This window comes from Ursus americanus, chromosome 25, assembly GCF_024610735.1.
Source record: "Ursus americanus isolate L20-20 chromosome 25, mUrsAme1.1.p, whole genome shotgun sequence".
Taxonomy (NCBI): Eukaryota; Metazoa; Chordata; class Mammalia; order Carnivora; family Ursidae; genus Ursus; species Ursus americanus.
The window spans coordinates 28,265,407-28,280,508 of NC_142151.1; the positions used below are offsets into that span (position 1 = coordinate 28,265,407).

The 15,102-nt window shown below is 42.5% G+C and overlaps 1 protein-coding gene across 3 annotated transcripts in view; it reads right to left on the reverse strand.

Annotated features, from left to right (window-relative positions):
• Positions 1–15,102, reverse strand: part of TMTC1 (transmembrane O-mannosyltransferase targeting cadherins 1) — a 253,746-nt gene that overhangs the window by 202,939 nt on the left and 35,705 nt on the right. For 2 of the 3 annotated variants that reach the window (XM_045811777.2, XM_045811776.2), the window contains exon 5: positions 13,888–14,112. The exons of the other annotated variant lie outside the window; for it this stretch is intronic. In XM_045811777.2, coding sequence (XP_045667733.1) covers positions 13,888–14,112 — 225 coding nt within the window. The remainder of the gene's footprint in view (positions 1–13,887; positions 14,113–15,102) is intronic. 3 annotated transcript variants of the gene reach the window in all.

A 15,102-nucleotide genomic window follows, 5' to 3' on the forward strand; every position in this document is an offset into this window, starting at 1 on the left:
CATTCCCCACCCCCACCCCCGGCAACCATCAGTTTGTTCTCTGTATTTATGGGTCTGTTTCTGCTTTTGTTTTTTCATTTTTATTTGTCTCTCAGATTCCACATGTAAGTGAAATCCTATGGTATTTTTCTTTTCTTTTCTATGTTCAGTTAGCCACTGTACAGTATAGTTTTTGATGTAGTGTTCAATGATTCCTTAGTTGCATGTAACACCCAGTGCTCATCACAACACATGCTCTTCTTAATACCTATCACCCGGCCTATCGTATTTTTCTTTCTTTGTCTTTCACTTAGCATAATATCCTCTAGGCCCACCCACGTTATTGCAAATGGCAAGATTTCATTCTTCTTTTATGGTTGAGTAATATTCTGATATACAGTAATTTTTAAAGTCCCAATCAAAAGTCCACAAAGCAGGAGCCCCTGGCTAGCTCAGTCAATTAAACGTCTGACTCTTGGTTTCAGCTCAGGCTATGGTCTCACAGTCCTGGGCTCGAGCCCCACGTCGGGCTCCGTGCTCAGTGCAGAGTCGGCTTCGGAGTTTTTCTCCCTTCCCTTTTGCCCCTCCCCACTCATGCTCTCCGTCTCAAATAAATAAAATCTTTTTTAAAAATCCACAAAACAGGGGCATCTGGGTGGCTCAGATGGTTAAGCACCTGCCTCTGGCTCAGGTCATGATCCCAGGCCAGCCCCACGTCGAGCCTGCTTCTCCCTCTCCCTCTGCTATTCCCCCTGCTTGTGCGCTCTCTCTTTCTGTCAGACAAATAAATAAAATCTTAAAAAAAAAAAAGAAAATCCACAAAACAATACTACCTCTACCTTCCTCTGTCTCTCACACACACACAATCTGTCTTTCAGAAGTGTCGCACATAGAGATGTTTCCCTGAAGAGCGATACAACCATCCAGCAGAAAACTGAGCAGATCCAATCATCGGGACCCAGGACTGTGTCTATTACTGAACAGCTAGTGCACAGTTGCCTTACAGAACTTTTGAAAAACGGTATTGAATGACTGCTTACAGGTGAAATGTGACACATCCCACCTAGCATTTCACTTTAAAGTGAAGAGCGGTTTTCTAAAAAGTGCTAAGCTGGGTGTTATAAACAGTGAAATCCCCTTATATAACTAAAGCGTGATGAGGACGTAGCCAAGAGCCAAACACAGCATCATCACACCCAACATGTAAAATGGGGTCAAGCCACTCGGGCTCCACGCAATGCAGAAAAAAGGAACAGACTGATGCTCCCAGTATCCTTCTGCGTTCCCCATAATAGTTCTTTCTAGAAGTTTCTTGTAAATCTTTCCAGAAAATATGATAAGGGACCTGGCCTTGCTAACCAATATAGTAGAACCAAATGGATGTGGGTTCAAATCCTGGATCTTCCACATTCTAGCTATGTAATGATGGGAAAATTATGCAACCTCTGTGCGCCTTGCCTTTCACATACATGTAAATGTGGTGGGAAGACCTACTTCCCAAGGACTTGGTGACAATTAAAATTTTCTCTCCTGGGGTGCCTGGGTGGCTAGGTCGTTAAGCATCTGCCTTTGGCTCAGGGCGTGATCCCAGAGTCCTGGGATCAAGCCCCACATCAGGCTCCTCCGCTGGGAGCCTGCTTCTTCCTCTCCCACTCCCCCTGCTTGTGTTCCCTCTCTCGCTGGCTGTCTCTCTCTGTCAAATAAATAAATAAAATATTAAAAAAAAAAAAGTTTCTCTCCTGGCTTGAAATAGGCAATCCATGTTGGCTCTTTCACCTCCCAATGGAATGAGGCAACGACCACTTAAGCTGGAACTGTCAAGACACTGACAAGCAGCACCACAGCCATATTAGACAGACAGCGACTCTCCCCCATGCCCGAATGCAGAGAGAGCGGACATTTTCAGATTAGTGCACAAGTGCTAATGGGGCCTGTGTTGTACTGGGCCTCATGCTTTAAATATTTCATGCCATTTATAAGAACTGATTATTCCTATTTTATGGATGTGGAAACCACTGAATCCAAGTTTATACTGCTACGAAATGCGAACTCTGAGACTTAAATCCATTTTGTGTGACTCCAGGAGCCATGCACCTAACCGCTGAGCGTACGTACCGCTGTTCCAGCATGATTAAAGGTGAACAATGAAGGAAGTTCAAGATTCACTTTTGGGGGCAATTGCATCAAGAAAGGCCTTCAAATGTCAACATACTATTTTCCTTATGTGAAATCTAAACTGTGTTTCTTATATTTAAGTTCGAAACCTCAGTCGAATATACAAACTTGGTCAGAATTTATCTTGGCCAAAGTGAATTCCTGGCAGTTAATAGCTGCAGTCTGACACTGAGCTGCACTTGCTGTATTACTTAGGAAAACATCGTCAACATTGGGCTGCAGAGCTTCCAATCGACCGTGCCAGGAAAAGATATTTGTTTTGCATCTGCTCATTTTCTTTGCCAAGTAGAAAAGCAATTATCTGTGCCAATACAAAACACAACAGCTGCTTGGACACAATACACATAAGAAGAAACGATGATTTTAATCAGAAACCAGAAATCAAAATTATATCAAACTTTGCATACAGAATGCATAATAGGAAGGGTTTATCACCTCCATGAAATTTCCATTAATTTCTATTCTTTAGAAGAAAATCATAAATCGAAAAGGCTTAAATCAATTAACAGGTGTGGATAAATGGGATAGCCTCTCCCTACCATGGGCAAATGCACTCTTAAGGCTCCTGGTAACTTACCTTAAATATAAGAATTCTCCCAAAATGACAAAAACGTGTAGAGAAAATTTTATAGAAGGTACAGCCTTAACAGATAAAGAGAAAATATGGAGGCTTCGCAAATATGCAGGATTCAAATACGTTAAAAATCTCAGATTTACTGCTTTGTCGTTCTCAAAAGTATACAAATTAATATCAAATGGTTTGAGTGTTTTAATCTTCACTTAAGTAATACACTCCATCTGGCTTTATGATCAGACTCCTCATACATACGAGTCTAAAGCAAAGACGAGCACGCCCCTGCACCTGTTGTTGCCCTTCACATGCAGGAGTCAAAGTCCCTTGGCGTCTCTCCCAAATTCCTCCATGACAGGGCTCCTGCCAACCTTCTCAGCCATCTCCCACTACTCGAATCCTGAGCTGCTTGGTGCTGTACACACACACACATACACACACACACACACAAGCGCGTGCACATGCATACATGCATGCACACACACGAGCACACGTGGATGTATGCATATACACACACGTACACACACATGCACTCTGCAGGTTCACGCCGCCGTGTTCTCCCTCATGCTGTCCTTTCTGCCTGGAAAGCCGTCCTGCCTTTCTTCAGTTCACTGTCTCATCTGTGAAGGCCGGCTCAAGCCAGATCTCCCAGGCTGACAAGCTACGCTATGCTGTGTATCCCATCCTTCAGTGTGCAGATATCTAACTGCACTTACCACCATAGGCGACCTCATCTTTCTAGCTGTATGACCTCTCCCCTGGGCTGCAGGCAAATCGACGCTGGGCCGATCAGTCTCCTTTTTGGGAATGTGGAGTCAGGACACAGTGGTTCTAGTCCATCTCTTACGCAGAATTAACTGAAAGACTGTATGAAGCTAGGATTGAGGCAGCCCTGCACTCATCAAATTAAGAAAAGTCAGTCTTTAAAAAGAGGGGGAAAGGAAAACAACATAGACTTTTTAAAAGGCAAAAGACCACGAAGCCCCAAAGAGGGGCAAAAAATAAATGTGCTGACTTTGCCAGTTTGTCTGTCCCAAACCCAGGCTCAGTTTCCATGCTGGGGTGCTGTTACATTCCAGCGTGTCCTTCTAACAAGTACCTCAGTTTGCTTAAGCAACATTTCAGAAGGTTTTGTTCTTTGCAAGCAAATGATCCCTAAGACATTTTTATACTAAGTGTTTAATAGATGTTGATTAATGAAATGAATCAACAAACTGCCTCTGAAGAGTCAGCAGCAGGAGTCCGCTTCCAAAGGCACAGCCCTGATTACAGCCAGGGTGACTGAAGGCAGAACTTCACCTTTCTCCCTACTGACAGTTTTCATCAAGACATTTAACTTCAGTTCTAAAGACTCTGGGTCATCAAGAATTCAAGATGGAAAAGGAAATGAGAAAATAACAAAACACACATTAGCAAAATTTCCTCCACTGTCCATTTAGTTACTCTGAGAGCCCCTCATGATGGTCATTTCTCCGTGTCGTCTCCTTTCAGGGTCCACCTCCTTCCAACCCACACGTGCCCATGGAAGACACAAAGAGGAACAGTGACAGCACAGTCTCATAAGGGTCTTGCCAAAACAGACCTCGGAGAGAGTATTGTCAAATGACCAGAAACCAGTCCACCCTGTCTCCCTTGTGTTAGGTCACAGGTAAGAAAAACAAAATCCAGGGCAGTAAAGTAACTGGCCCGAGGACCCCAGCAAATCAGAATCAGAGTGAACCCAGTTTTCCCACCAACCAGGCCCTGCTCCTTACACCCAGTGCCGCCTCTGATTTCTTTGCACCCACAGCCCACCCGGGGAAATAACTCTTCCCTTTCCAAAAAAAAAAAAACCCAAAAAACAAAAACCTATCAGCAACCCTACATCGTTGAGACTTTTCACAAATAGCAATGAGGGACAATGATGACAGTTTCAGTGTTCAAGACATCATGTTCTCTTTGCCATCAAGATTATCATACCTGTATTTTCTGCTTAAAAATAACTGGAGATTGGCACCCAATCTCGATTTATCTGAAAGGTTTACCTATCCTTTGCAGCTGTAAATTATACACGGTAAGGAAGAGACAAACAAATTGCACTTAGGATAAATGCACAGTCTCACTGACTTTGCCTGAAAACCCAAACTGTAAATAGATGACTTATTTATTTTTAATTTTTTAAGCTTTTTTTTTTAAAGATTTTTTTTTTAATTTATTTGACAGAGATAGACAGCCAGTGAGAGAGGGAACACAAGCAGGGGGAGCGGGAGAGGAAGAAGCAGGCTCCCGGCGGAGGAGCCCCATGTGGGACTCGATCCCAGAACGCCGGGATCACGCCCTGAGCCGAAGGCAGCCGCCTAACGACTGCGCTACCCAGGCGCCCCTAAGCTTTTTTTTTTTTTTTTTTAAGTAATCTCCACACCCGATGTAGGGCTCGAACTCACAACCCTGAGATCAAGAGTCTCACCCTCCACTGACTGAGCCAGCCAGGTGCCCCAAACAACTTTTTTAAATCAAAAAAATTCATCATAATTGCAGTACAGATCATAATTCTTTACACAAAGTCACATTCCTTTCACACTCGCAGAGAAAAATTACTTAAGGAGCCAAATGCAAAGTATCAAAAAAAAATCTATGATAAAGATGTAACTGTCAGGAATTGAAAGCTCTACCACTCGAAAGCTGAAATGTAGTGTTTATTCATTAGGGACTGAGGGCATGTCTCGCTGTTAACATGAGACAAACATTCTTCCTCCCCTCCGTCCAACTCTGGTTGATTGTTTGTGTTTGGTTTATTTTTTTCCAAATGATGATCTATTAATCGCCTTCATTCCCTAAAAATCCATACTTATGTTCCCTTTAAACACTTTACCGATACTTTTAGAGGTTAAATCGTTACAAGCAAATCTTTAATGCCAGGCTCCTCATGGAGACAGCTGCTTTGGGTGATTTCAAAATCAATACGTATTTTCTACATTATATATACAGTAATAAAGATCGTGGTTTGAATAACATGAATGGCATTAAAAATTCATAAATCTACAACATGAAACACATCCTCCTGTATGGTTATCTGATCACCTACCTAAAAAAACAATAAATTAAGTCTATTTTATTTTCAACCTAATGATTTGTTTACTAAAGTGATGTTTTATTCTGTAGTAATTCTAAAAACATAAAAACTATGAGTTTTAAAAAGTCGACTGTTAGACTAATAAACTAAGAATAGCTCTAAACACATCTTTGAGACCATTCATAATGATCATGGTATTCGTCAGTCAAGAATAAGTGTTAACATGAGAATTCTATTTTCCTGTTAAACTTCAGTGAACTTTCCATCATGGGTACAAGAATGTTTTTCTTGTATAATCATTTCCCTTTAAAATATTATAAACTCATGAAAAAGAGAAAACTAAATATCACAAACAAGTAAAAGCAAGACTATACCACTTTCTTTCATAAATATAGCAAAGAAAAGGTGAATGGACTAAAAAGAAGATTTCTAAACAATGAGTCTTCCACATTGGCTTTGGCATAATGTAAGCATGAGGGCAAGAGGAGCTAAATCCTAGCACGACCGTTAATGAAAAGCTATTTGAAAGCCTTTTCCTATATGAACGCGTTCGTTCCTCACAATAACCGCATGGGGTAGGTACCGGTAGGACTGCCGCCTCCCCACGAGGAAACGGGAGACACTGAGAGTTGAAGGAATTGGCCAAAGACCGTATACATGGTAAGCAGTGGAAGAGAATTCGAACCCAGGCACTCTGGTATGAGCCCACAGTCCTCGTACACTGTCTCCCTCATAGATTTTTCTAAGAATTCAACTTGTAAGCTGCCCATAAAACCTGTAACACGATCTCTGGCGGCTGGTTAAGTACACACCCCGCGGGGGCAACAGTGGCACCTCTTATGTTGACATGGATTTGGAAAAGCATGATCATGTTGCTTGCTTCTGCAGAAGGGAAGTTTCAAATCATTTGCATTTGCACAATTCCAAACTCTTCTTCAATTAAAAAAAAAAGGGTTTCTCAAGCATGTGTATTTTTAAGATTCTCATACATTCCATCTACAAAACGTATTACCAGATCAAAACCGGTGGCAGACAATTTTCAGAACGACAGACTGAAAATCCCACCCAATTATCGGAAGCCACCATGAACAGATCACCTGGCATTGCACCAGGTTCTCGTGAAAGAGTTATTTATATACACCCTGAGTGTTTACAATGTTAAGATGAACTGATACTGCTATTATAATCACTCTATAACCTCTCAGCAGGCTAACACTTAAAAAGATAAAGAGAAAAACATTATTAAGCTGGATCAGTAGCATTAACAAAAAGAGCATAGAAATCAGCAGTAAACTCCCTAAACATCGTTAAGAGCCCTTGCTGTGCTCTGAATAAGACGGGAGAGCTGTTTGGTGGCCTGGAAGCCACGCAGCCTCTTAACCACACAGGACAGAGGTGGAGTGCTCCCTACAGGGCTGGTGAGCGGAGGGAAAAGCAGGCGGCCTGGGATCCTCTCCTATGAAGAGCCTATTGTGACAATGACAAAACTGCATGCCAACCAGAAATGCCTACGTTCCGATAGTTTTCTCTTTCAACATATGTCCCTGTGCATCCAGTTGGAAAGCAGATGCCTAAGCTTGATTGCTCTACACTGAGAAAGGAAAGAACTTACCATCTACTGACTGAAATTCACAGGGGATCGAAGATTGCCAAGAATCAGTACCCCATCAAGATTAAACAGAACGAACCAGGGGCTGTCAGCAGTTAGGAACTCTACCAACTGCTACCCATAAATTAAAAGGAATTTTGCCTCCTTAGCATGTGATTTATTTGGAAGAAGCTTTTAGTGCTAAGTTCTGAATGAATCCAAGGAACACTTTACTGAAATGATCCATTTTAGTGCTGAGCTCAGTTCAAGAACCAAAGCAGATTACAACAAGCTTTCAGACGAGCGCATCAAGATAATTCCTGCCGTACCACATCAAGATAATTCCTGCCGCACCACATACGCTAGGCCTGGTTCAAAAAGAATATCACTCTCAACTCATGGTTAGGAAACAGGAAGAGGAAAAAACAATTCTCTTCTAGTTCTCTATCCACACAAGAGAATGCTTTTCTGCTAAGTTCCATATTTCGGAAAAGCTACTCTAAAAGAATCTGAAAGCCCAGCTTGGGTAAGTCGACCCTACTAATGGACATTAAAGGCACATGAATGATAGTACTGCAATACACACAGGTCCTAATTGAGAAACCCATCACACAGACTTAAAAATAACTTTTTAATCTACATTTTAACACTTTTTAAAAGAAATATCCCACCCTTTCCATCACTCCTCTAGCAAAACACCACCATTTGTTCAACCTTCCCAGTAAAATAGTTCTTTCTCTACGGGAGGAAGACAGATGCCTACAGCAATCGCTCACCTCCTTTCTCCAGTGCCTAAGCATTCACTAAGCATGTCTGCAGTTCACTGACATCCAAAGGTACCACGGGGTCTTAGCAAAAAAAGCTATGGTCAGTTCACTATGTTAAAAAGAAGTTGACAAACTATGAAAAAGCTCAGGGTGTATGGGACAAAAGTCAGGAGAGGTATCATTGAGATACTGTGCCCAGAGGATAGGTTGAGAGGGGAAACAGTTATACAGCGGTTTGATAATAAATAATTTTTAACAATAATTATGCTGGCTGGTTTGGTTAGTGTCTTTATAAACTGCAGCCTAAGTTATTGCTTTCTTGGACCCTCCACCCATCACATGCCTGCCTCCCCAGAATAAGTCATAGTGATCTGGATACGGCCATCCAAGAATAACTAAAGCCCAAAGAATTTATACCACTGAGGAAGAGAGAAAATTCTCTAGCAAAATGTGGCTCAGTTCATCTTTAAACAAAGCAAAGTGGAAAAAAATGATAAGCAACAACTGAAGAATTTGCAGTGTCTTTATAATAAAATCTTAGTTACTATCTACTTCCATGAGGTGATCTGTGTCTCAATATGGATTCATCACCGAGGTTCACTCCTGCATTAAGAGATTTTAAAGTAAGGGAGTGTATTTGTTATTATGAACCCACAAACTTCACCTGTAACCACTGGATGATTTTCTGTGTAGACCTATTAGCTAACTCCATACCTCTTTCATGAGGTCGTGTAATTTTTTTTTTAAGATTTTATTTTTAAGTAATCTCTACACCCAACGTGGGGCTCGCACTTACAGCCCCAAGATCAAGAGTCCCATGTCCTCCCGACTAAGCCAGCCAGGAGCCCCTGGTCATTTCATTTTGGAAAGCAGCAGCTGGATAAGATTGAAAATGGCTCATCTGAAACCAGTCAACAGAAAAAGTGTGTAAAACTGGGGGTAAGAGGGGGGACAAAAGAGAACCCAGTCATTAGTCAGTGATACAGGCTTTCAACAGATTTTTTTTGCTGTCACTTGCATAACACACTTCGCCAGCTCATGAAGTCTCTCTCAAAGCTAAGATGTGACTATTAATTATGATCTGCAACACCCTTGCCCTACTCACAGGATCCTATGTGCGGATGAAAGTTCAAAACCCCACCTTGGGAGTTTAATCTGCACAGCATTTCTTACTTTGGGGAAAAAGTGCAATGCAAGGTCTCCAGAAATCAAGCTTTAAAACGACACTTAAAAAGATCAGTTACCCATTCCGTCCGTGAAGGTCAAAATATTTATATGCCTTCCTAAGTCCCCTGAATTTAATTACCTCACAAATTCACTTTAGTGCCAAATTGTTCTCCAGTCCTAAACGTGTCTTAGTTTCTTGATTTGCATACCTATGTGTAAGGCATTTACAAGAAAAACTTTTAAGACCCACTGAACTGAGAAATCTAACCCCTGCATTGCCCACAAAGGTAGAAAATGAGTTCATTTTAAGTAAAAACACCGTGATTGTCATCCAGCCAAGTTCCATGAGGGCAGGGCTGAGTTTTCTTCACCGCCATATTCCTCACACCAAAGATGGTGTCTGGCACATAGTATGTGCTCAGTAAATACTGTTGAGTGAAGGACCCATGACAGATGCCTCTGAACAAAAGAGGAAATGAGCAAGAATTTATTGAGCCAAGAACTGTTCTTCAACGCCTATTGTGATCACTGCCGTTTAAATACGAAATCAATCAAGTACACACGTGATAGGTGACTATACAGTTATATAAAAATGCCGATATGAGTTATGAAGATAAGATTCCATGGAGAATTCACTGACCTTTCCAATGTGGAAAAAAAAAACGTATCCATGTGTGAGTGAATTTAACATAATGAAGGAGATAAGGGAAGGAATGTTTACATACAAAACATTCATTTCACACGGAGTAATTCAGTAAAACACAGTATCAACTAAAATTTGATCTGACTCCAGAGTGTGTACCCTAAGTCTGAGGTTTTTTAGTGTACTTTCTACCCATAAGTCAATCACCAAACCATGCAGAAAACCCAGCAACTGAATAAATATGGGTTTGTTTTTTTTTCCTGGGTTGGGATTTTTCCCTGTGCGTGGTAACTTCTGAAAACGTTAAGTGACCAGTGTTCAGCCCAATTTTTTGTCAGACTAATGCCATGCACGCAATACAAATGTGTACTAGCAAACAGGCTCGACATTCGATCCAGAAACAAAAGAGAAAACCCATCCCACACAAACGTCTCATCCCCTGCCCGCATCCTGTAGGTCCACCATTTTCATGAGGCACCTGCTGTCCAGAAACCCACACGGGACAGAGAATAGTTATAATATTAAACTAGTAATCCTCAGGAGGCTGGCTGCCACCTGTGCGCCAGGTACCCGTTCACCTGCTTCTTACCTGTCGCTCTCAGTACCGACAACCACTCGGAGAGTAAAGGGTCATTGCTACTGCTTTCCCTATTTGCAGATGAGGAAACATAGGCTCATGGAGATCACGTCTTATCCAGGATCAAGTAAGAAGAGGAGCCGTTGACTGCAACACCGTCTGCAGATCTTACAAACCAGGACAGCACTAACCTTCTTGGACTTTTATTTGACCAGTTTCTGACAAAAGTTCGGGCATAGTTTTCAAAAATAATTTTAATACTAATCAAATGTGTACTCAAAAATATAATACTTTTCCTTTCAAAAGAGGGAAAATATATGACAACTTTCCAAAGGAAGGAAAATAAATGGTCCTTCTTGCCCACAAACACAGTAACTCAGCAAACCTCGGACCCAGTTCCAGCTCTGCTGTATACTGCTCGTCAGACACCATCGTTTCTGAAATAAATACCCTGCTGCTCAGGGTTAAAAAAAAAAAAAATGTAACCTACAAGAGAATGTCATCTGATTCAACGTGTTAGCGCCAAACCCTATATCGAAGCAAGTCAAAAGGTGCTTCATCTACGGTCCAAGGATGATCGCAAGAATCTTTCTACCTCCCAGGAGTTCGACAGAGAAGCGAGCTCCACATCAAGCGACAGGTGTCCAGCCTCCTCCCCTAAGCTAAGTCCTCTCCTGGGACCCTGCACTTGCAGAAGATGACTATTAAATTTTTAGGAATTCTGCAAGCCAGTTATTAAATACAGCTATTCCTAAAAATTCAACTTAAAAACTTTAAGAATCATATTAATTACAAAGGTGATAACCACCCAAAGCTCGCCACTTCCTTAGTGTACTTCGTTTCACTATTACCTCTGCCCTTGAGATTATGTCTGTGGTCCATGAGGCAGTGGAAACAATGCACAACAGTGGGCTTCAAGCACATCTGCCCCCAACTCCACGGTCAGCGATGTCACATCTGTAGCCTGAAATGAGCCGCGGTAGGAGTATTTACAGGAAATTGGCGAACTCTGCAAGTTCGGCTTTCCTTTCTTTGGAGAGCCAGGTATCAGACATTCAGCAGCATCCCCCCGGTATTCATAATTCATCCATCCCTTTCTGCTGCAATGTCCTTCATCTCTGCTCTCTACAACTTATCTACGTAGACACACGTCCATCAAATTTAAAATATGAAAACAAAAACCTAACACACCTCCAGATGACATCCTTTTCCACCATTCCCTCAGTTTTTTAAAAAGATTTATTTGAGAGACAGAGAGAGAGAGAGTGCAGGGGGAGGCGCAAAGGGGGAATCCTGAAACAGATTCCCCGCCAAATGTGAAGCCCGACGCAGGGCTCGATTTCTCAGCCCTGAGATCATGACCTGAGCCAAAGCCTAGAGTCCGATGCTTAACCGACTGAACCATCCAGGCGCCCCTCCACCATTCCTTCATTGCCAAATTTATTGAAAATGTTCTTTCTGTGCTTAATTCCAATACTTTTTCCCATCAATTCATTAATTTAGTCATTTCACAAATATTTGAGCAACTAAGATCAGCCAGATACTGTGAAAGTAACTGGGGATACAAATGTGAGCGAAGTCCAACATGGGCCCTCCTTCATGAGAGTCACGTGTGGAAGCCACCTTCGAAGTCTCCAATACTCTATTAATTCTTCTTTTTTCTCCTCCTTGGCCTTTCTTTAAAAAATTCATAATTTCCTTAAAATGCTCTGTCTTCTTTTCCTCCACAGCCCTCCATAAAAAAGTACAGATTTCCTCCATGATAGGACTCTCTCTTACCTCTCTTCTTCCTTCCACAGGAATTTCATACACTTCTGTGATTTCATCCTCCCCCAATTCTCAGAAAACCTATTTCTCCCCAGCCTTCCCATCTCAGTAACTGGCAACACCGTCCACCCAACTGTTGAAGCCAGAAACCCCCAAATCCTCATTTCCTGCCTTTCCCTAACCCCCCTCCCTTTCATCCCAAGCATCAGCAAGTCCTGTGGGACCTATATCCAAAAGATGTCCCAAATCCAAGACAGCACTTCACCCCAGTCCTTGGCCACCCTTGGCCAAGACCTTTCTTTTTCACTCAATCTGTATAAAAGCCTCTGAACCCTCCTCTCTGCTTTAATCTTCCCCCTCCATCAAGCACTACAAAGAAGCCAGTGAACATTTTTAAAAGGTAACGTAATCATTTCTCTCCACACTCAAAACACAAACAAGAAACCTCTAAATTCTTCCCTTGCCACCCAGAATAAAATCCAAACTTGATTTCATGGCCAACAGGGCCCTTCATTATCTGGGCCTGGCCACTCCCTGACCTCGCCCCTTCCAACTCCCACTTGCTCATTACCCCAAGTCTAGAATCTTCTGCCCAGATCTTGGCAGGTCTTCGCACGACGAGCTCCTCCTTTCATTACAAGAATTCAGGAGGCCTTCCCTGACCAACCAACCCATCACTCTCTATCACACTGTTCATTTCTTGGCAGTTATTTAGTGTCTGTCTTCTTCTACTGGAAAGAAAACTAAGCAAGAGTAAGGACTTTGTCCTCCTTATCTACCAGGACATCCCTGGTGCCTAGAACAGTGCCTGGCACATGACAAATGTTTAATAGCTATTTGTTGATGAATGAATGGAGCAAGATCCAAAAACAGGCAAAGGTGGAAATAATTAGGGTTTTCTGGGACTGCAAAGAGGAATAAGAACAGCAATGTGAAGTGGTAAAGTGCTAAAAGGATGAACCTAATTTCCATCGTTATTAAATTCTGACTTGCCCACGGTTCAGGCTATTTTAGAGGCAACCTAATTTAGTGAGAGCCGTTCTGATAAATCTATGTTAATTTTCATGGCTGGATCAAAATATTTTTTAAAAGAAAGAAAACTACATGCTTTAGAAAAGATTGTCCTGTATCCTCAAAAACATTTCCGAGAAGCAGAGTCCCCTGGGCTTCCTCCCATACTCGCACCGTAATAAATTCCTGTGACACACAAGAAGAGTGGGGGGGAGGGACCAGGGCAACACAGCACGCAAGCCTCCCCCACACCCCCACGCTCCGAGGCTGCCTGCTCTCCAACGCAAGGCTCTTCCACCAGGGACACAGTCAGGTGTCTGTCCTTAAGTGCGGCCTCACAGACCCACACCTCACCCTGTGCTTCCAGATCAAGGCACACAGCGGGGGGTCTACCTGCTGCTTCTAGCCACTCCTTTCTTACCTAATCTCATACAGGAAAAGGGAGGAATGAAGAGGAGGAGGAGGGAGGGCAACAGGGAGAGAGAGGGGCAGGCACAAGACACTCACTCAGGACTTCACTTCTCCGCCCACCCAGCTACACCAGGTGGTGCTGGAGGGTGAAAATGGGCATGGGGAGCCCAGCTCAGTACCTCATCAGGGACCACACAGCTCGAGGAGACACTGGGAATCCACCGCTCTTGGGTTCTGGTGGCGACGGGGAGTGGCAGCCACCCCAAGCTCCTCGGTGAGGAAATCGATGCTGCTTCCCGTTCTCCCGGTGAGGGTGCGCGGGCAGCGAGGGGGGCTGAGGGCTCGCAGGCTGCTGTGGGCCGCGCTGATGGATGGCGCCATTGCTCCGAACCGTGCACGTGGCGCTGAGGGGAGAGAAAGTCCGACGGAGTGAGTAGGCTTGCAACAAGAAATAACAGCCCCCTGGCCCCTTGCAAGTCCTGTTCCCTGGAAGCAACCATTCTCAAGTCTTCTAGCTCTTTTGTTGCTGGTATGTATACAATGTTTTGAAAAGAACATAATTAAACATTATTTTTTTATTTTAGAACTTATCTTGACCTACTACTATAGAAGACTAGGTCTCAGTCCCTCTTACACGGTCACCAACACACACATACACACGTGCACACACACACACATTCACACACCCTCTTCACCCCTCATCCTCCAGAGAGATTTCTTTCAAAATATTTGATTGAAGTGGTATCGGGATTTGCATAATTATGATCTTGTAAAATACTGTTCGTAGCTGATCTATCCAACGTACCTTGATTACATTTTCTTTCATGAATCCTCTGAGGTAGAATTCATAACCACCAAATGGGAAAAAATTAGAACGTCTGACACTACAAAGTGATGCCCAAAATGTGGAGCAAAGCAAAGGGGTTTCTCAGGCGTCACTGCAATCATTTCAAGAGCAATGATTCAGTACAGGACACACTGAACGTGCATCTCTCCGTGGTCCCAGCAATTCCACTTCTAAGCCTGCGAGAAACCCACATGTATTTGCGCGAACACACACACACACACACAATATCTATTGCAACATAGTTTATAATAGGAAAAAATGTGCAAATAACCTAAATTATAAATACAGAAAAATAGATAAATTGTGATAATTAAATACTACACAACAGTTAAAATGAATGTACTACAGCTACACATATCCACAATGATGTATCTCAAAATCCCAATGTTAAATGAAAAGCAGGTGATACTATTTATATAAAGTTTGAAAATACGTTAAAAAATACTATTTGATATTCACTGGTATATGCATATTAAGTAATGGCATGAAAATAATCATAGAAATGAAAAGTGATGAATTCAGGATTGGGGTTACTCTCAGAGAAAGA